A 22,831-nucleotide genomic window follows, 5' to 3' on the forward strand; every position below is an offset into this window, starting at 1 on the left:
AATGAAACATGATGTCCAAACATTTTGTTGAAAAACTGTTAATAACTAACATTGGGTGGAGTGGTGGCTCTGTGCCTATGGCTGAAAGGTTGCTGGTTCAAATCCTGTGACTGGCAGAGGAATCCTACTCTGTTGGGCTCCTGAGCAAGGCCCGTAACCCCAACTGCTCCAGGGGTGCTGTACAATGGCAGACCCTGTGCTCTGACCCCATGCTCTCGCCCTGTCTGTTTGTGTTTCATGGAGAGCAAGCTGGGATATGTGAAAAGATAATTCCTAATGCAAGACATTGTATAGGGTTAATAAAGTGATATTATTATTATTTAAAAACAATGCTTCTTGAGGTTGAACACATGGATGTGTCATGTTAATTTTACCAAAAGATAACAGTGAAATCAGTCAGGTATGAACAAATTTTCCATCCTTTCACCTGGACAAAACAAATTCTCCATCTCCGTGGGCTGCTTTTATGGTACTGATATCTGACTGACAATAAAACGTGATGTTCATTTATTTTTTAGATTCATCCTTGTCAGCTCTAGATGGTGGAGTCCGGCCGTCAGGAGGAGAGAGTCACTGTGATGGCCGGGTGGAGGTTCACTACAACAGCACCTGGGGGACACTCCTCCAGCACTCCTGGGGCTACAGAGAGGCCTCTGTGGTCTGCAGACAGCTGGGCTGTGGCTCTGTAGTGGAAATGTATTTCCCCTCTGTATATGGTACAGGCGATAGTGCTGTGTGTCTGACAGGTATTCAGTGCTCTGTAGTACAAGTCTATAACTCCTCTCTGTATGGGACAGTAAGAGTGCTGTGTGTATCACAGGTATTCAGTGCTCTGTAGGACAAGTCTATATCTCCTCTCTGTATGGGACAGTGACAGTGCTGTGTGTCTGACAGGTATTCAGTGCTCTGGGGATGAGACTCATCTGGTGAACTGCAGTTCTCCACAGACAATCAACTGTAGTGATGGACAGGAAGTGTCCCTGCTTTGCTCAGGTAGGAGCCATTTGGTCTATTTGATCTTTTTTTATTAGTTTAACTAAATACATATATTTTGATGCCTGTTGCACTGACCTGGTAGAAGGATACTGGAGCCAAGAGCTCTGAGTAAAGCAGGCTGAGCAGACAGACAAAAGTTAAAATAAATGTGGGCAGAATTAAACAATTCACATTCTCTACCGAAACACACAGGTCCTTCTGTAAAAACTTTCCTGGAGAGATTGTCTCAGGTTGACTTCTTTGGCATCTGTTACTCTCTTCAGTGAGAATCACAGTTCTCACTCCGGCTTCAGCTGACATATTGCCTTCTTTTTAAAAAGAATTACAAAGGGTAAAAGTCACCTCAAACCCTAAACATCTCCTATAAAGACCCTTCTTTCTTTCCAAAACCCAGTCAACAAACCTATTCTACAAAATAATATATTTAGTACAAGAGCTCCATACTTGTAGAGCTCCGTACTTGTACGTTCCCAGTCCTAGTCTTATGATTTCTACTCTCCCGGCAATTCAACTCTTCACTTGTCCTCGACTACGACTCCGCCTCCCGTTTTTGTACCTTCTGCTCTCGGAACCTTCCCGGCTTTTTGACCTCCTAGCTTTTGTCCAAGACCATGTCTTCGTCCCTCATTTTGGCACTGAACCACAGATACCTGAATTGCCACGCACAGGTTCCTACCTCCCCTAGCCTGGTGTTACGTGACACAGTCACTGTGCTGCTAAACTCTCCAGAATCTCTCCCTTCTTATAGTCACTGTGCTAGTAGATTATCTACTATCTCATACAGTCTGAAATGATATTAGATTTTCTGTGTTCCACCTTCTGTGTGTCCCCAGTTTCTAGTTCACAGGAAGATGGACTAGCAATCCAGTCAAACAGGTTAAAGTAAATTTCAATGTCTGACACATTTTGAGTATGTGCAGTATAAATATACAAAATATCCTGTAAACATGGTAATGATACTTTTCTCTCTCTCCGCAGGCAGTGCTGATGTGAGGCTGGCTAATGGTGCCAGTCCCTGTGAGGGGACAGTGGAGATTCACTATAAAGGAGAGTGGGGGGCAGTTCGCAGTATTATCTGGGATCTGGATGATGCTACAGTGGTGTGCAGACAGCTAGGCTGTGGATCTGCTATTTCAGCACCAGGAAGATCTCACTTCGGACCAGGATCTGGATCAGTCCTGCTAGGCTTGGTCTCCTGCAGAGGTTCAGAGTCTGCGCTGAGGCACTGCAGAACAACTGAAGTGAAACACTATGGCGCTTCCCATGACTCTGATGCTGGAGTGATCTGTTCAGGTAGGAGACATAGAATCTTTTCATCTTTTCAGCCTCCAGCACTGAGGACAATTAAAACTCCTTCACTGATCTAGAGTCCATCATCATGATCCATCTGTCCATCATCCCATTCCCACTGCTCCTGTCCTGCTGAGACCTGCTCACTGAGAACACTCCACACTGTCACTGTGTGCCTTTATTTATAAATCCAAACCATATAAATTATCAACCAGCTCTCACTAACTTTTTCCCTACAGTTATTCCTCCTGCTCTCTTACTGTCTACTATTAGCTAGGAATATTCTTAATAAACATACAAATAAATCCTTTAAAACACAAATCATATAGTATTTATAAATATAAGCAATAAATATATGTCATACATAAATTATAATTTACTGATAATTATATTCTATAACTATATGAAGGATAAAGTGTAAATTCAGCACATGACTCTTCAGTTTGGGAAAACTCATTTTTCTCATTCATGTGTTTGTACAGCAGGATAACTGGAAGTGTCTGAGACTATCTGAGCATGTAGTTCACCTTGTCTTCCCTGGACATTGGGTGTTGGTCAGTTTAAACAGCCAGACTGTGGTCAGTGAGTCTATATTTAGTTATCTGTCTGCCCTTACTGTTTAAACACTGGAGAGGCTAGAGTATGCTGGGGTTCTGGTGTGCTGTGGGGTGAATTGCCTTCTCTCCAGGTGTCAGTGGATCTGGTCAATATCAGGTGTGTTTTAATGGTGTTTCAGTGTCAGTGATCTGGCCAGTTTAAGGTGTGTTTTAATGTGTTTTCATGATATTTTGGACTCAGTGTTCTAGAGCTTGGTGCTACAGTGTGTTCTGTGTTCAGGTGCTGTATCAGCTGGCCAAAGGGCAGACTTTTGGTGGTTGAGTAACTGTCAGTCTGATACAAATGAGCCCAGAATTGATTTGTGCAATGAGCTCTCAATACTGAATTGTATATAAGTATAAATGAACAAGATCAAGTTCTGTTGGCTCAGTCCAGTTGTTCAATGATTTTGCTATTGAAGATTGGACGTCTAACCTCTTACCTCCTCTGTCATATTGGAAAATAGGTTGGGTTATACTGAACCATACTCATGATGATGAATTAAAGTTTAAAGATTGGCACTTAAAGAGCCTTTAAAGGCATCTATGGGTATCTGATGTTCCTGAATTTTCTTGCAATGAACTATAGCCAGTAGCTGACTGCTAGACCCTGGTGTGTGTGAATAGTGCTGAATTAAATTACAGTGTGTCTTTCACTGAGATCTGCTTTCATGTGAAGAAACAGAATCCAGGTCATGTCCACATTGTCTGTCAGTGCCCAGGTCAGTCAGTCCTGCTCCATCAGTGCTGGGCTGTGACAGTCCTGGTCTTGTCCAGAGTGTCTGTCAGTGCCCAGGTTAGACAGTCCTGCTCCAGCAGAACCAGGCTGTGACAGTCTTGGTCTTTTCTAGAGTGCATGTAAGGGGTCAGACTGGTCAAGGACAGTGATCTGTTTCTTTGTTCTGATATCCCTGCTCATTGAGGTGTCACACTGGTTAGTGACAGTGATCTCTGTTATTGTTCTGATATTCCAGCTCATCGAGGGGTCAGGTTGGTTGAAGGCAATAATCTCTGCTCTGGAAGAGTGGAAGTGCAGCACGGAGAGACCTGGGGCTCAGTGTGTGACTCTGACTTTGACTGGCAGGACGCAGAAGTTGTCTGTCGACAGCTGGGCTGTGGGATTCCCTCACAGGTGCTGAAGGGGGCTCATTTTGGGAAAGGGGGGAGACAGGTCTGGACAGAGGAATTCCAGTGCCAGGGCAACGAATCTCAGATTTTCTCCTGTCCAAAGTCATCCACAAAATCACAGAACTGCACGCATGAGAACAACGTGGGACTGGTATGTTTTGGTAAGAGCAGGATAATTGATTCCATTTATTTTTAATGTAGTTCCTAAGTGAAATAAGAGAAGTTTAGGAAAGACAGACAACACTCAACTCCTGCCAGTCACCTGCTCACTGCAACATAAATCTGCAGCATGTCCTTCCCAGTAGTCTTTGCTCTATAACCCCTCCCCTGATTCAATGTCAATACAGCAGCAGCAGCAGCCCTGTGTCTTTTGATACAGGGGCTCTGAGTGTCTCATCCAGTTTTTTTTTTTCTTGAAGTGTAAAATTAAGGCTGAGTAATGGTAATTATATGTAAAATGGTTTAGATTTGTTCTCTAAAAGAAAAACAGAAATAACAAATATAACTTGGACCCGCTCTGTTCTGCCCTTGAATTCACACAGCTGTTTAATCAGTAAAGAGCTGAATAAGCCTCATTCATCAGTGTTAGTATAACTCTGTCTGAGTCAGTACTGTGGATTTAATCAGTGAAGAGCTCTAGAGTTCCATTCATCAGTGATGTTATGTTGAGGGTTTACTGTATACTTGAAGGTGAGTTGAGGATAACTGCTAGATGTTGCAGGATATTGTTGTGTTATGACACTGTGTCTGCTCTCTCTCCCCTTGTCCTGTCTGCAGGATAAACAGGGTACAAGCTGGTTAATGGCTCAGATTCCTGCTCTGGCCGAGTGGAGTTACAGTGGCTCTTCAGCGACTGGGGGACAGTGTGTGACCAGTACTGGGACCTGAGAGATGCCAGTGTTCTCTGCCAGCAGCTGGGCTGTGGGGAGGCTGTAGCAGCTCCAGGACAGGCCTGGTTTGGACAGGGCAGTGGGCCAGTAAGGGCTGATGTGTTTGAGTGCAGGGTGGGGCAGAGCAGGGTGCTCTCATGGACAGGACGCAGCAGTCATCTGCTCTGGTGAGAATCAAGTTTTTAAAAATCATGTGTTTACACACAGCAGCACACTGTCTTCATGACTGACCAAATAACTGCTCTGTTACATACAGCCAGTAAAATGATAGAGATGCCCAAATGTTATTTGTTAATGCATTTCAGTGTATTTTCACTAAAAATACAGAATTTTCTTTGTTATTCACATCACCGATGAAAGAATGTCCTGGAACTCAGTATACTGTAATTATATTATATTATATTATATTATATGTAATTGCCTGATATCTGTAATAATCCATTAATTAACCCAGAGCACAAGTAAGCAGGGTACTGCACAAAAGAGAAAGTGAGAATCCGGAGCTCAAGGTTAATAGAAGTAATTTTTGTGCCACACACACAACTGACACGACACTCCACTGGTGAAAGATCAATCCTGTGGACGGTAACGAGCTCCTTCCTTCTCTTTTACAGACTCGAAAAGTAGCAACGATTCACTTGGAAATGGTAAAGTGAGAATGATGACTCATTTTGTCATTAGTCAGTTCTGTTTTATTGTAGTTTCATTGCTGGTGTTAAATTGCTCCTCTCACACACAGCTCACACTCCACTTTCTCTCTCTGTGTGTTTGATAGGTATCCCATCTTCCTCTGTTCCTTCCTCAGTAACACCAGGTATGAACCGGTCCTTGCTCTGTATCTCCAGGGCTCTCAGTGTGTGTTGGCATCTCTGTTACTCATCTCAGACTGTGGCTTTGTGAGGCAGCAGGTGTGTGTGGAGGTTTTCAACACTGTTCCACTCAACCTCTCTAACACACACAGTCAGGCAGCAGGACATAAAAGCTGCTTGCACTGCATCTGCTGTCCCTTAGCTGATGTTCAGCAAATTATCTCCCACTAGAGGTCACAGTGATCTCTTAGATCTACTGCACTGACCTCTGACTCTCTGCTCCTAGACCAGCACTCCCTCAGGCTAGTTGGAGGAGGAAGCGACTATGCTGGGAGGCTAGAGGTTTATCACAATGGATCCTGGGGGACAGTCTGTGATGACTCCTGGGACCTGGCAGACTCTCAGGTGGTGTGCAGGCAGCTCCAGTGTGGGGCGGCCCTCAGTGCCCCAGTGCCGGCCTCCTTCAGCCAGGGAACTGGACCCATCTGGCTGGACGAGTTGGGCTGTCTGGGGAACGAGTCATCTCTGTGGGAGTGTCCCTCAGCAGGGTGGGGACAGCATGAGTGTGGACACAAGGAGGACGTGGGAGTGGTGTGTTCAGGTACAGGTCTCCAATCACACCAAGACTGTATTCATACAACAGCGTGTTTGGTGCCAGGAGCAAGTACAGTATCCCCAGTTCAAGACAAGAGCAGGGACAGTAATGTGAAAACAAATTGTTGTTGTTTTGCACATTGCCTGTTGCTGTTTTTGCACACAGCCTGTTGTCTCTGTCTTTCTTTTATTACACAATTGTACTGTTGTTTTTTGTTTGTACTCCGTATTGTCTGAGAGCTAGCTAAACAGCATTCCGTTATACCATATACCTGTATATAAGTATAATGACAATAAACCTGAACTTGAATTTGAAATAGTATTGTAATTGTAATTGTATTTTTAATGGGCTGCTTAATAATAATAATAATAATAATAATAATAATAATAATAATAATTGCTTGCACTTATATAACTCTTTTCTGGACACTTCACTCAAAGCGCTTTACGGGTAATGGGGACTCCCCTCCACCATCACCAATGTGCAGCATCCACCTGGATGATGCAAGTCTTAACATAATCAAAAGATTCTCAATTTGGATTGTAATTTACAGAAAATTTACAAGCTGATGTTGGCACTAATTTTAACAAATATCACCATTGCATTGTTTTTTATTGAAAAACAACATTCCATTACATTACATTAATATGATTTTGGGAAAAAAGATTATGATATCCTAATGTCACAGTAGTTCGCAGACACACTGTTTCTATCTGAGGTCTTTAATCTAGAAAGTCTGTGTCAGTTCAGAGCAGGGTTCTCTCAGTCTGTCCACTTGTGTGTCCCCAGAGTTCAAGGAGCTGAGACTGGCCGAGGGCTGTTCTGGTCAGCTGGAGGTGTTCTACAATGGCACCTGGGGCAACGTGTGCTCAAATAGCATGAGTGAGGACACAGTGAGTCTGATCTGTCAGGAGCTGAGCTGTGGGAAGAGTGGGCGTGTCGTCGATTCAGCCCCCAGACGGGACTCCGCTCCTCACTGGCTTGATGAATTTAAATGTCGCCCTCACGACTCCACGCTATGGCACTGCCCCTCCTCTGCCTGGAATCAGAACCAGTGCACAGACTCAGAAGTGGCTCTGATCACCTGCTCAGGTAAGAACTCCCTCTTCCACCTGTCTGAGGGTCGTCAGGGGCTGGATGTGTGTGTATATGAAGAAGAGGGTGAAGGGGAAGGAGATCATGACTGATAAATGAAATAGACAGCCCAGTGTTACACTGTATTTGATCACACCCTGTGTTGGACAGTAAGACACTGAAGGTCAGAATTATGGTGGGATGGCCCAGAAGCTAATTTGACATAAATCTGTCTTCAGGTGGGGAAAACATTGACATCTAAACACGTCAATGATTGATTGGTTTCATAAACACTGCTCCTAGTAGCTTTTATTGCAATCTAAAAATGATGTTTGTGACTAACATGCTTTTCATTATTATCAGAAAAAACAGGGGAAAGAGATCATGACTAGATTACAGACAGCCCAGTGTTTCACTGTATTTGACCACAGTCTGTTGTGGACAGTAAAATTGTGAAGGTTAGGATTATGATGGGATGGCCCAGAAGCTAATTTAACATAAATCTGCACAAAACAGGGGGGGAAACATTGGCACCTAAACACCTAAACACATCAACAATTGATTAGTTTCACAAAAACTGTACCTAGTGGCTCTTATTACAATCTAAAAATGATGTTTGTGACTAACATGCTTTTCATTATTATCAGAAAAAACAGGGGAAAGAGATCATGACTAGATTACAGACAGCCCAGTGTTTCACTGTATTTGACCACAGTCTGTTGTGGACAGTAAAATTGTGAAGGTTAGGATTATGATGGGATGGCCCAGAAGCTAATTTAACATAAATCTGCACAAAACAGGGGGGGAAACATTGGCACCTAAACACCTAAACACATCAACAATTGATTAGTTTCACAAAAACTGTACCTAGTGGCTCTTATTACAATCTAAAAATGATGTTTGAGACTAACATGCTTGTCATTATTATCATTATTATCAAAGACAAAAACAAATAAAATATTTGGAGTTTCAAGGGAATTTTAAATGTCTTAATTGAAGAGAAAGTAATGTTCGATCTGTACACAACAGGTAGCGGTTGCCAAAGAGCACTAGTTGTAAAAGTGTAAAAGTGATTTAATATTGTTTATCCCTAGCAAATAATGTTCTGTATTTGTGGTGTTTATCTTGAGTCACACAATATCTGTTTAGCCTTGCCCATTACTGATGTAGCAGCAAGGCTTATTAAAAATACAGGAATTAAGTTTGCTGCTCCCTTGCCTGATAAGGAACAACTCCAAAGGCTGAGACACATCAACCACCCTAACAAATGGTCATCTCTGGCACCTTACTGTCTGTGAGATTCCAAGGGAGTCTCATCCAAAGTTGTTTACAACTCTAAGGTCAGAGTGCATTGTTACTTATCATCAGCTAATCAGGACCTGGTAGGGCAGGTTAACCCCACGTGGGTCTCTGATGCCCATGAAACTTTCATCCAATGAACGACTGTAGTTCCTCCAGGTAAAACAAGCAGCACAGGGCTTCCTCAGCGAGCCTTCTGGACATTCTCAGACTCAGCTCCTCCTGGAAATTCTCAGACTCGGCTCGGACCACCACGTAACGGCCAGTGTGTCCGAGTGCAGGACTTTCCTTTGTTCTAAGAGTCGAGAACAGAGGTTGCCAACGCATAACCAAAGGATCCACCCAAGGTTAGCCCAGCAGCAAGGCTCGTGAACCCACTGCGAAAGCTCACCTGATCAACAAGTGAACTACGGTCGGAACTGTGGACAGCTGAATCAGTATTCAGAACTAGGGCTACATCAGGAACGAACCGGTCTTCTTCCTGTCTAAAGAGTGTGACCTTCTTGGACCTGCAGTCACTTTTCTTCTGTGCACAAACTCGCTAGTTCAGGCAACACTAACTAGCCGGTCTTCGGAGAGCATCAGCAGTGCACCGCAGCAGAAATCTCTCCCTCCTTATCTGTCACGCCCTCTGCAGCCAGAGGGCGCTCCTTCTCTGTCCTGTCCCTAGTTTCCGGTCTGCTGTCCTTCCTGTCCCTCTCTTTCCTTTGGGCTATATATTTCCGGGTCTTGCACTCTGCCCTCGCTCAGCATTGACGTTCTGATGTCCTGAGACCCGCCTAGCACCAGGGCGCCCCACGTCCGCTCCCTGAGGGCATAGGTTTCTATACAGCATTCCTGAACTCTTTGCACTATCGAGCCCGGGCCTTTTTCCCGTCTCGCTGCTACGCATATGGGTCTTTTTCCGCTCTCCTGCTCCCCACGGTTAGTCCCTTCGGACATCCGTGACAGAATACTTAGCCACCTTCTGACCCCGCGAGCGGCGCTTTTTGTCTTGCCGCAGTTTTTTTTTTCTCTTGCTCTGGGCTATTTTTTTTTGTTTATTATTAGTCGGTTCCTCTATTCTAATCGCTGGATATCACTCCGATCTTCCGTGCCTGTGAGCGGGTCCTGCACCTGGCTTTCCTCGGGTAGATCACTCCGATATCAGTGATTGAATGTTGAGCTGGCTCTCCCATTCTGATTGCTGGATATCACTCCGGGCATCCGTGTCTGTGAGCGGACTGCGGTCTGGCTTTCCTCGGGTTGTCCACTCCGATATCAGCATCAGCTTGGTGAGTTCTGCCGTTCCTCCATTCTTTTCACTGGATATCACTCCGGGAATCTGTGTCTGTGAGCGACTACGGTCTGGCTTTCCTCAGATTGTCCACTCCTATATCAGCGTTAGAATGTGAACGTGCCCATTGCCCAGTCTGCGGTATTTTTCCCCGGGGTTTTTTGTTGTTTTTTCTTGTTTTTTGCCTTTTGTTTTGATTTTTTTTCTTCCTGGTTTCCCCTCCTTTTTGGTCCCCCCTGCTATCTGTTTTTTGTGGTTTGTCTCCCTGGTCTTTCCCAGGTTTTTGTCTGTTGTGTTTGTGCTTGTGTACTTTTTTGTTTTAAGTCTCCGGAGCTCTACTCGACCCCCTTCCTCCACCCAATAAAGGTTTTTACCCCGGAGGAGGGGGTAGCTCCCAGCCGTGGACTCCCGCAGGTTTCTTTTCAGTTAAATGAGGTTTTTCCTCCCCCCATTGCTGTGCAGCTTATTTATTTGTATGGGCGTCAGGAGCCGCCCATGAAGGGGGGGGTACTGTCACGCCCTCTGCAGCCAGAGGGTGCTCCTTCTCTGTCCTGTCCCTAGTTTCCTGCCTGCTGTCCTTCCGGTCCCTCTCTTTCCCTTGGGCTATATATTTCCGGGTCTTGCACTCTGCCCTCGCTCAGGTGGTGATATTGGAGAATACGTGCATGTGAGAAAATTTGTGGAGTGGTTTCAAACAAACATTGTTTATCCCGCATTTATCTTAATAATATAAAGTGTCATCTGGGGAGACAGGAGTGCCCCTCGGTTACCGTGATCCGGACTAACAGGTTAAATCTGATTTGTAACAGTGAACCTGTCTCTGTGTGGTTCAGGAGAGATGTGCTCTGTGAAAGAAGAGGCTCCAGAGCACTATGATGATGCTGTAACTTCGCCCCAGAGCCCAGACACTGTGACAGGTGAGTTATTATAAATAAGACTTATGAGTATGCCCTGTACCAGCCTGCACTAACCTTTGTCATTAGAAATTAGTTACAACCTAATTTCACACCAGCAAATAAACACTAACTGGAAGAGAAGAGCTCTCTTACAGGCCAGTTTGTGTCAGAATGACAGAGCCATTACTGACCTGCTCTTCGTTTCACAGGGAGACTCCTCTCTGACGAGACACCCTCTGGATACATGATGTGGGGGACAGTGAGGGACGCACCACTTTAGGTAAATGGGGCTACAGCCAGTGTGGGTGATGTAGTTCAGGGATGGGAAGATAACCCCCAGTAATCCATCTCTGTGCCACTCTCATCCAAGACAAGGGGGCTTCAGGCATTTTTCAGTAGTAGTGGCTTCACTCTGCTCTGTCCCGCAGGGATCAATATTAGCCAATACAGGCTGAGAGACTGTACTGCTACAGTGTCAGATCTCATAGATCAGAGTCTCTTTGAAACCTACCTACTGTCACACCTAGCCAATCAGATGATTTAAATTGATCAGCAGCCAATCAATTCTGAGAGAGTGAGGTCTGGGCAGAACAAAGCTTCAGAATCCCCAAGACCAGGAAGAAATACTGCAGGGAGAAATAATAAATCCAGAAAATACTGTCAAAGTATTTCCTCACTGTATTTAGAGAATTAGTACTTCATGAGCATAAGTCAAATCTGCACTAAATCATCAATTCTTCCTAATTTTATATGGAAAATTACTAACTTACTTCAAGGCTTTTGACTACAATATTGTAACAACTATTCTGTTTACTCCAACCATTACTCCACTAACAGCCATTTGTATCACTGCAGATCATGTCATGCTTCTATCAATAAATTGTATATTATTTAGATTGGTTCATAAAATCAGCAAATACTCTCACAATGTACTGTTCCAATCTCTGATTATTACAACAACTTAAAACATCCATTCACTATACTATTGTGACTATGGAAGTGTTTTCAAAAATCTAGATACGCCTGGCTATTGTCAACATTTCCAATTCTCAGGGCCTTCAAAGTAAGGAGATGTATGCTAAGATGTAGGGATGTGTGATTCAGTGATCAAAGCAACCATAACGTTTACCTCAGTTTACTTTAGTTGTTTCTAGAAACTTTAATTGTTCTGAGATTCCCTTGGCTAAAAACAGCCTCTCCTGGCCAGTGGGAACATTTTTAGAACAGGGAGATAGATTGCCATTCATTTTGTAACATCCAGGTTCACAAAGAGAGAAATGTAACTGTAGGTCGTATTCTGTATTCAGCAGCTTTATCTCTTCAGCGGGGACAGGCAGAGGACAGCTGATGGACAGGAATGACTCTACTGTATATCAACTAAAATATCTGTGTCTCTCGGTCAGGTGTCACCCACACTGGCCCTGGAGTGGACAGGGTCCTGCACACACTGCCCTCTGAAGAAGGAGCCCCTGCCCCTGACAGTACTAACTACGATGATGTTGGGGACGAGTTTCAGGGAGAGGATGGGTGCTGTGAGACTGACAGGGCTGTCTGAGAGAAGCTCCTCCTGCAGGTCTAGACACAGAAGAGCTTCACCAACAGAGTCACACAGTCTTAGACCTGCTCTTAGCACTGAGACTGTCTGACATTGTCTGTGACCTGAGTCCACTTCACTCCAATGTTTACACACTGACACTGTGACCTGAGTCCACTTCACTCCACTGTTTCCACACTGACACTGTGACCTGAGTCCACTTCACTCCACTGTTTCCACACCAACGCTGTCTGTGACCTGAGTCCACTTCACTCCACTGTTTCCACACTGACACTGTGACCTGAGTCCACTTCACTCCACTGTTTCCACACTGAGACTGTCTGTGTCCTGAGTCCACTTCACTGTTTCCATACAGTCCTCACTGTCTGTGTCTACAGTTTGTGTTTTACAAAACGGAGGCTTGAACATCCCATTTCTGCTCAGTCTTTCTTCTTTTTTATAATTTTATGTTTCAGAAATTAGAAAAAAAAACATTAATTGATGTATAATTCTGAATGTACCACTTTTGATTGTAACTGATTTGATTGTTATTAAAATTTTGCTCTGCAATAAAGTTTTTTAAACCATTTTTGTTATCTGCATGTAATTTCTAAAGTATGATTTTGTTACGAATTTCCGCACGCACTCACACGGTCACGCATTCCACCCGCTCTAACAAACGCCTTCACATTCCCACGCACACCCACTTAAACAGATGCTCACGCCGCAACTAATATTCCTATCGCCTTTCACTCCCGTCACTACTTTAACCCTCCTCTTTTCCCGCACTAAATCAGATTCTCTTTGGAGCTTCCTAGTGGGCGTACTCTTCTTCTTTTGGTTTGAACTCATCGTTGCTTCCTGGACTCTCACTTGTTTCTGACCTCATTTGTGCCTTTGCGATGTGGATTTGTCATCTCGATTGAACTGTTCCAGCCTGATTTTTTATTTTCGCCCGCCCATCGGCTTTTTGAGTATAAGGACTTGCGTTGTTGTAACAATTTCTATAAGGACTTCCTGCAACAGCGTGGGGATATCATCAACTTGAGCACAGGGTCTTTATTTTTTAGCATAATGATTGTCAACAGATATTAAAAGTATCAATAAAAAATAAGTAGTCTTTGTCCACTTACAGTAGATGGTCTTTTGTCCCTCAGTTTTCCAACTTGTTCTAGGAATGTTTTAGCACTCTTAAGCACGTTCCGTCACAAAGTTAATGGTGTTCTTGGCGCTGTGCTGCACGTAGATAATGTAGACGAGAGCACAGGTAACAGTACAGGACAAGCAGTGAGGAGCTCACGTAGCTTTCAGCTCAGTGCAGAGTCCAGAGGGAGGGCTATCTCACTGAACGATCTCTCAAGAAACCCCGGTTGAGATTCAACAGGTGTCTAATAATCATGTTCAAAAGGGTAATACATTTTTTTTAACATAACCTTACATTTGCCAGTACAGTACAACATATTTTTTGTACCCTCAAATCCCCAACGTTACTACTTTCTCCTGAGAAACACAAGTATAGAGTGAAATCACAATAAATTATACAACAAGTCTATTCAAACTCCCAGATATGACAGAACACATTTAAGACATACACCCCCTTTAAATATGTATTTCCTTCATTTCAGTTTTCTTCCCTCCCCAGGATACCTGATAATTCACTATCGCATATTAAAGACTGTACATGTAATACAGTACAACTACTTATAAAGATGGATATTAAAGTTAATTATGAATAAATTACACGTTTCATTAAGACATGTATTGATAACAATTCATTGTGAATAGTTGTGGTGTCTGGAAAGCAATTTTAGTTAAATATAACAATAATTTTCAAGTGAGTGGTGCATAAGCTCGTCTTTGAGTGACTTTATAATTTCCATTATATTCACAACAGTTCTAATGTGATTGCTTGTTCTGCTTAAACCCTGTGAAGAGGCTTCAGTAACACCTAATGGGCAGCAGCTGTTATTTTAGGTTTGTTGCAATTGAGAACAAGTTTAGTACACAGCTGCTGACCAATTTCAGTGGCCAAGTTCGTTGCAACTGACCGGTTGTAGATACCAATCAGCCGCAAGAAAAGAAAACATCACTTGTGCCTTTTTTAAAAAAAACAACAACAGAGTAGTAGTTATTAAGGAGATTTCAGGAACAATGTAAGAACTAAAGTTAATTAGTCCCACAGTAATGCGTGGGGCCCTATCAAAAAAAAAAATTGGTTGTAACCCAAAAACACAACAAACACAAAACAAGAAGTCTTCCGGGAACCTAGGTAAATCACTGTAGTAGTCTAACAACTATAAAAAAAATATAAAAATGAAACAACTTCAAAACAAAAAGAAAAAGAACATTAAAAACATAGATGGGGAACAAGAAAAACACAGAAACTAACTGTGAAGGCTTTTTCACGTTTTTGGTTCTCCATCCTGCTCCTCTCATCTGAAGTAAGAGACAAGATGTAAAAAGAGTTAATAACTTAAGTCAGTTCTGCCTGAAAATTAGACTTCTAAGCAACAGGGGCTTATGGCAGGAAAGGGAGTTAACTGATAAGGATTCCAGATGCGAGCAAGGAACCCCCTGGGGGCATAATCTTAAACTGACCATTTGGCCAGGGCCTCTTAACTGGCCAAATACCATGACCCCCCCCACTTACCATAACATCGAATGACGTCTGAAGCAGCAAGCAAGGACTATATAACCTAAAAGTTTGTACCGGCACATCGAACAATACTTCGGTTTTGTTGTTTCTTGCGGGAAACAAGACTTCGGCTTTATTGTTCCTTGCATGCAATAAACTCATCTGTTTTACTTCATCTCTGGATCAAGAACCTTATTCCTTCTGTTACAACAGATTTGGCGTAGTCGGCGGATTCTCCAGAAGGCGCAGAACTTCCCATCGGCAGGAGAGACGGTCAGCGCTCACATTACTAAGAGGTAAGGACTCCTCTTTTTTAAAAAAAAAAGTCCCGACTCTCTCTGACCGATTGGGAAGTCTCTGCTCCCTGCGAGAATCCCCAGAGATGACAGAGTAAACGTGAGTTCCTGAATTCCTCTTGCCTGGGGAAGACACCGGTGTATGTAATGGGTTGTTTGCTGTAAGCCCAGAATTTGGTCTGGCAGGCGGTCCGCGGTATTGTGTACAGGCGTTCGAAGCTGGTGTATGCCTTAATTGCGCGTAGAGTTTTTGAACGGGTTTTGGACCTTTACCGCGAAGTTCAGGACTGGTGTGGGCCTTAATTGTGCCCGGAGTTCTGAAGTTCAGGACTGGTTTGGGCCTTAATTGCGCCCGGAGTTCTGAGGCTTAGGATCGGTGTGGGACTTAATTGCGCCCGGGGTTCTAGAGCAAGTGGTGCATTAAATGCACGTAATTCAGGACTGGTGTGGGCCTTAATTGCGCCCAGAGTTCTGAGGCTCAGGATCAGTGTGGGCCTTAATTGCGCCCGGGGTTCTGGAGCTGAGTGGTACATTAAATGCACGTATAATCCAGGATTGGTGTGGGCCTTAATTGCGCCTGGGGTCCTGAGATTAGCTACGCCTTAATCGTGCACAGATTGGCGTGGCGTGGTTTTTTGTTTTAAAGGAAACAGAAGTAGAAGAGATATATATATATATGTATGTTTTTGGTGTTTTCCTTGTTTGTAAATAAATATACACATGCACGACAATAACATAAACACACATCATAATAAAAGAGCAAAGCATTAAGTAGCAGGATTTAAAGGACGTTGAGACCTGAGAATCGCCCTGATTGAGATCAGTGTGTAAGAATGGGATAAAAAAGAGAAGGAGTTCACAGAAAAAATAAAAGCGTTAAATGAGAGGAAAGATAATTTATTCGCGGCAAAAGAGGTACTAGAAAAAAAGCTAAAAGAGGCAGTACAGGAGAATGAGAAACTAAAGAAGGAATTAACTCCTAGTCACGCTGCACTGGTTAATGTGCTACAGCCGGCGACTAAGTTATATCCTGCTCTCCCACAGGGGAACAAACAGGCAGGAAACGAAAATAATTGGGATCAATTCCCACAGTGGCCATATGGAGAAGGGGGGTCTGATTGGGATAACACTTGGTATGGGTGTAATAAAGACGGATCAGGGTCTCCCCTGTTAGAGGGAGGGTGTCCGCAGATCTGTACTCTCACTCGAAGTGGGAAAGGACTTGATGTAGCAGGGGCTGGCGCCGTTGATGACAGGGCCACTCTAACTCCGTCTCGCACCCCGCCGAGGGGGTCCGTTCTCGCACCTACCTTCCCTGAACCCCCAATACGATCAAATCCAAAACCGGAGGATATTGACCGGTGGGCTAGAGAAGTACCGCACCCAAAATTAGGGATGCAGCAAACCTGGAGTGCGCTTCAGGAATTAAAAGATATTTATGGTATCTCCCCCCTGGCTGCCGCTATGATCCTCAGAAGGACAGGGGAAAAGCGTGTCGGAGAACTTAAATGATTGTGTGAGGATAACGGCAGGGGAGGGCGATGGGAATGGGTTTGGCGATGGCTTAAACAAAATTATCCACCAAAGACAGATTGGAAAAAGATATCTGCGTGTCAGCAAAAAGAAAGCGAGGATGTGGCTGACTTCACTGACCGCTTCGTCACACTCTGGCTGGAATGCTCAGGACTAAGTGACGAAGATGATGTGAATAGTGACTCCTCTGCTGTGATTAAACAAATTTATTTGGGCGGTCTTAAGCCAGATATAGCCAAAGCCCTTCAGTTAAAAGAGCCGAAATAGGGCAAGTTCCGACCAAACAATTTGAGGAAATAGTTAAAATGGCACGGCAAATCGAGAGAAATATGTATGCTAAGGTGCGGGCAATACAAACAGGGTGGACACCCCCCATACTGAAGGGTGGAGCTGGCCCTGACACCCGACTAAATCCAAAAGGCGAAATTACAACTCGGTGCCATTATTGTAAATATTTCGGACATTGGCAAAAGAATTGCAAAAAGCGATTAGCCAGTGAAGGCAGGATTGGAAGATACCGAGATCCCCCTTTCAATCCCTCGAATCGAGAGGGGCAAAAAAACCTGTTGTCACAATTACAGGATTTGAGCGAAGCAGACAAACGCGCTATCAGGGAGCTTTTAAACTAGGACTCCCCCTAGTGGCCTCCCTACGCCTATCTCAGGAACTGAGTGAAAAAGAGCTCAAATTACAATGCACGATTAATGGGATTCAAATGTCACTTTTATGGGACACTGGGGCTCAATTATCTTGTTTATCTGAACAGTCAGCCAAACGGTGTGGTGTCATCTTCACAGGGAGGGAGCTGGAGGCCACTGGTGTAGGGGGCAATCGAATAACACTCAGAGAAACTCAAAAACTCAAGATTAGACTAGGAGATGGGGAGGTAACATTTAACGCTGTCATGTGGGTAGGATCTACCCCAGATCTGTTGGGATGGGATGCTCTGAAATACCTACAAGGGGTTACATTAACCGTACATGAGGAGAGGGTGGAGGTAAACATCTGGTCCCTCAGTAAAGACGAACTGAAAGGGCATTCAATTTGGACTATGGATAAGGATGAATGCGGACTTCTGGATATGGAACCCGCCACATTTACTGGGAAATCCTCGCCATACACAAAGCCATATAAAATCAACAAAGAGGCGGAGGAAGGGGTTCGACCAGTAATACAAAAACTATTGACTCAAGGCATTGTACGAAAAACACATAGTACAAGCAACAGTCCAATATGGCCCGTAAAGAAAGCCAGCGGAGCATGGCGATTCACAGTTGATTACTCAAAAGCTAATCAACATATCAACCGTCTCACCCCCTTGGTAGCAGACCCCTCTGCTATTTTTCAACTACTGACCCCTGAGCACCAGGTGTTTTCAGTAATTGACATGGCTAATGGGTTCTGGTCTGTTCCTCTACACCCAGAGGTACAAGATTGGTTCGCTTTTGTTGTAGATGGAGAACAATATACTTGGACCAGGTTACCACAGGGGTTTCATAACAGCCCCACCGTGTATCACATGGCACTTCGGAGGCATCTCCGGGAGCTGCCTCAAGTGTCCTCCGTCGTTATCCAATATGTGGATGATATTTTAATCGCGTCTCCTGACGAGGAAACCCACAAGAAGGACCTCCAAATTATTCTCGACCATTTGGTTAAAAAAGGACACAAGGCTAGTTATAGCAAAGCACAGTTATGCCTAGACACCGTAATTTACTTGGGAGAGAAGATTAGTCAGGGAAAAAGGGAATTGACAGAAGATCGGGCCCAGGCAATCCGAACACACCCTAGTCCCAGTACGGTGAGAGAGCTCCGATCATTTCTGGGTCTGTGCAATTTCAATAGAAATTGGGTTGATGCTTTTTCTGAAAGGGCCAAACCACTTACAGACCTATTAAAGGGGGGAGGGAGGTCCCTTGATCCTATTGCTTGGAGTCCTGAAGCTGAACATGCTTTTAATTATTTAAAACAAGCTCTGTTACAGGCTCCTGCATTGGGGTTTCCTCAGACAGATCAACCATTCTACCTCTACGTAAGTGAAAAGAATGGATTTTGGACAGCTGTACTAACACAGGAACATGGGGGTAGGTACCGCCCGGTAGGGTATTACTCTGGATCCTTGGACGAGGTAGCCAGGGGCTGGGGACCATGTCTACGAGCCGTTCAGGCCGTCTGTCTAGCAGTACAGGCAGTCAATAACATAGTGCTAGATCAACAACTGATTGTTCAATGCCCACATGCGGTACACACCCTCATGTCCCTGAATTGGGTCAGTCAGGTTAATGCGATACGATGGAGCAAGTGGCAGGTCTTGTTAGAGGCTCCAAATATAACCATTGAACGTGAAGGAGCTCTAAATCCAGCCACATTGTTACCTGACCCATCAGAAGCCTATATGTTAGAACACAGCTGTGATGTTTGGGAAATGGGAGAAGATGAGGGCATCAAAATAGCCGAGCAACCACTAAGGAATGAAGACCTCATCCTCTTCACTGATGGAACTTCATTCATAAATTCTAGTGGGGAGAGGAAAGCGGGTTGGGCTGTGACTACAGAACATGATATCCAATGTGGGGGAAGATTTGAGGTACCCACGTCAGCACAGCGAGCTGAACTGAAAGCTTTGGTGGAAGCCTGTAAATTAGCAAAAGGCAAGACCACCACAATATACACAGACTCACGATACGCATTTGGAGTATGCCATGACTTTGGAAGGTTATGGAGTAATAGGGATTTTTTAACCTCTGCTGGCACTCCGGTAAAGAATGCAGATCTGGTGTCTGAGCTGCTTGCGGCTCTCCAACTCCCAAAGTAGGTAGCTGTAGTCAAATGTAAGGGCCACAGCAAAGAGGACACACCCGAGGCCAGGGGCAATAAGCTGGCAGACTGGACAGCACGTCAAGCTGCCCTGGGGCAATGAGAGGAGTGGGCTATAGAAAAACCTCTTCAGATTATTTCAGTTTGCACAGTGAACATACAGGCACTCTGGACGGAACAGCTCAGCGAGCTCCAGGCCCAGGCCACAAGGATTGAGAAATGGACCTGGATGGAACGCAATGTGGGGCTGCAGAAGGATGGGACCTGGAGGTGCCAGTGTACAGGCAGACCTGCCTGTCCCAAGCAACTAATGCCCTACCTAGCACAGCAAATACACTCCACAGGGCACCCAGGTGTTAGCCAAATGACTCGACGCTTTGCTCAGAGCTGGGTGGGCACAGGCTTCACACCCTTCGCAGCTGATGTGGTACAACGCTGTGGAGAGTGCCAAAAAGCCTCTGGAGCACCGCCGGTTCGGGCTCCTAATCTTCGACGTCCTGCACCCGAGGGGCCCTTTAGACACTGGCAAATAGACTATTGTTCACTGCCACCCTGTAAAGGGAAAACAGGCCTCCTAGTGATGGTGGACCAGTTTTCTAGATGGGTGGAGGCTGTCCCTGTCAAACGAGAGACTGCGCAGACAACTGCCAAATATCTCGTGACAGAAGTAATTCCCCGATGGGGACTCCCGTGTCGCATAGACTCAGACCAGGGCACACATTTTACTGGAAAAGTGTGTCAGGTGGTGGCAGACCTACTAGGGATCAAATGGGACCTGCATTGCCCTCATCACCCGCAGTCCTCCGGCATGGTGGAACGGGTGAACAGGACTTTGAAAGCTAAATTGACAAAGTACCACCTGGGAAGGATCCCCTGGGTGGATGCATTGCCCGCAGTACTGTGCAGCATCTGGGCTGGGACAAATCGAATAGTGGGGCTGAGTCCGTTTGAGGTGATCACGGGGCGTCCCATGAGACTGAGTGACTCTCCAGGACATGACAGAGTAGGCTTGAGTATACTAACTGATTCTCTGTTACAGTATTGCAAGTTGCTGACAGAGGCCACCCAAGGAGCCCGCGAGCAGGTCCTGGAGGCGTGGGGACCACCACCTGAAGGAGGGCACAACCTCATCCCAGGAGAGTGGGTGTGGATCAGGAAATTTCCTTCACAGGTTCTCCAGCCCAGGTGGGACGGACCCTACCAGATCCTGTTGACAACCGAGTCTGAGGTTCGAGTGGAAGGAAAAGATCGCTGGATCCACTCGTCACACTGCCAACGAGCCTCATCCCCAGTTACAGACTCAGAATGAAATCATTTCTGTTAATAACGATAATTGTTGCTGTAGTACTATGTTTCGCAGGAATTAATGATCATCTCTCCCACAAAGGAGAACATGGAATTAATTCCTTTTTAGGCCTCTCCTATCTGACAGCTAAGAAAACCAACCAAAGTGCCTGCTGGGTGTGTGCCGCATTACCCAAATATGTACAGGGAGGACTTCCTATGGGAGCCATTCCTTGGCGTCTCGAGGAAGTCATAGGCATGATCATTTGGAGGGATCATTTAGGAGATTTTAATATGACAAACTATAGGGGTTGCCATAACACGACTTTAACCTGCACAACATTACAATATCTACAGGAGCGAGGCTTAGAGCCCACGAGTTTCACAGGCTCTAACGCTCCTAAATATAACAGAAGCCATACACCACCATACCTGACTCTAAATAAGGAACGTGAGGGAAACATATGTTTTCAGCACACTAATGGTCTGCACTTGGTTGGATGGAGTGGTTGCAACCTTACCATCGCTGCAAATATATCCACCTCTACCTTCCAAATTCCAGGATGGGATCGACACACCCCACAATTCGGTATAAGCTTCTTATTTTCAGAGGCATGTGGAGCGCCAAACGGAACATATTTCATTTGTGGAAAATGAGCCTACCCATGGTTGGTTATGTTATTTAGGATATGTGGTTCCTCATATCCGTGTTCAAACCCACAGCCCCTTCGGACCTAACCACAGACCACAAAGAAAATTGGCTGATTGGGAATATTATTTAGGTATAATATTTCCACAAGCCGGCATGAACTTTCTGAGTCGAGAGTTAATTCAAATGGCCTCGACTTAGCAAATTCTACCTCATCTAGTCTGAAGGCTGTTAATGATGAGATGGTAGCCCTCAGAACAGTGGCCATGCAGAACCGACTAGCTTTAGATTATGTACTGGCGGCCCAAGGAGGAACTTGTGCAGTAATTGGCACTGAATGCTGCACATATATTCCTGATAATTCTGAGCACATCTCAGATCTGGCCCAACACATTTACAATGAGGGACAGAAATATCAGGACTATTATACAGAAAATTGGGGAATTGGGTCTTGGGTAAAGTCTGTGTTTGGGGCCTGGGGTGGAACCTTTTTACAGTGTTTATTTGTAGGAATAGTATTGTATAAGGTTCTTGATCCCGAGATGAAGTAAAACAGATGAGTTTATTGCATGCAAGGAACAATAAAGCCGAAGTCTTGTTTCCCGCAAGAAACAACAAAACCGAAGTATTTTTCGCCGTACTGTTACAAACTTTTGGGTTATATAGTGTCTTCTTCTCCGTTTCTGACGTCACTCGGTCTGATGGTAAAGAGTGGGGTTCATGGTATTTGGCCAATTTACGATGTTCTGGACAAATGGTCAGTTTAAGATTACACCCAGGGGGGTTTCTAGCTTGCATCTGCAATCCTTATCAGTTAACCCCCTTTCCTGCCATAAACCCCTGTTGCTTAGAAGTCTAATTTTCAGGCAGAACTGACTTAAGTTATTAACCCTTTTAACATCTTGTCTCTTACTTCATTCTCCCCTTATAAAATATGGCATATGTCAGGACTGCCTATTTTTACACATACAATGTCAGGGCAGATCTTTCCTTTTTAGATGTACAGGCATGCATTACCATGACATTGTGCATTCCACGGTTACAACAAGATGTTATTGATGTTTTTGTACAAGTGATAGTTACAATTATACACATAAAACAATCCTAATCCTACAAATACATAAAGTCCTACCCCAGGACCCAAACGCAGACCTCCGCCATGTGGAGATCTATCGTCAGGATCTTGGAACAGCAATATTGACCCAACTCCGATTATAATTTTTTGGCTGAATAG

General features: G+C 44.6%; 1 protein-coding gene, 1 long non-coding RNA gene and 1 pseudogene across 2 annotated transcripts; 2 read left to right on the plus strand and 1 right to left on the minus strand.

Annotated features, from left to right (window-relative positions):
• The window catches only part of LOC102695046 (zinc finger protein 721-like), a 1,154,024-nt pseudogene that overhangs the window by 1,106,800 nt on the left and 24,393 nt on the right, over positions 1 to 22,831 (minus strand).
• On the plus strand, positions 1,986 to 4,876 carry LOC138242918 (uncharacterized). Its single transcript, XR_011191793.1, has 3 exons — positions 1,986 to 2,289; positions 3,857 to 4,171; positions 4,788 to 4,876. It is a non-coding gene; the product is annotated as an uncharacterized lncRNA (long non-coding RNA).
• Positions 5,562 to 10,884, plus strand: LOC138243325 (scavenger receptor cysteine-rich type 1 protein M130-like). The gene is made up of 4 exons (XM_069198890.1): positions 5,562 to 5,580; positions 5,996 to 6,310; positions 7,094 to 7,396; positions 10,787 to 10,884. Exons 1-4 carry the CDS (start codon positions 5,562 to 5,564, stop codon positions 10,882 to 10,884), a joined length of 735 nt encoding a protein of 244 aa, XP_069054991.1.

The sequence above is a fragment of the Lepisosteus oculatus genome, chromosome 14 (assembly GCF_040954835.1).
Source record: "Lepisosteus oculatus isolate fLepOcu1 chromosome 14, fLepOcu1.hap2, whole genome shotgun sequence".
NCBI lineage: Eukaryota > Metazoa > Chordata > Actinopteri > Semionotiformes > Lepisosteidae > Lepisosteus > Lepisosteus oculatus.

Coding starts and splice junctions, on each gene's coding strand:
- LOC138243325 (XM_069198890.1), top strand. Junction 6,311..7,093: donor CGTGGGAGTGGTGTGTTCAG/GTACAGGTCTCC, acceptor GTGTGTCCCCAG/AGTTCAAGGAGCTGAGACTG. Junction 7,397..10,786: donor GGCTCTGATCACCTGCTCAG/GTAAGAACTCCC, acceptor TGTGTGGTTCAG/GAGAGATGTGCTCTGTGAAA.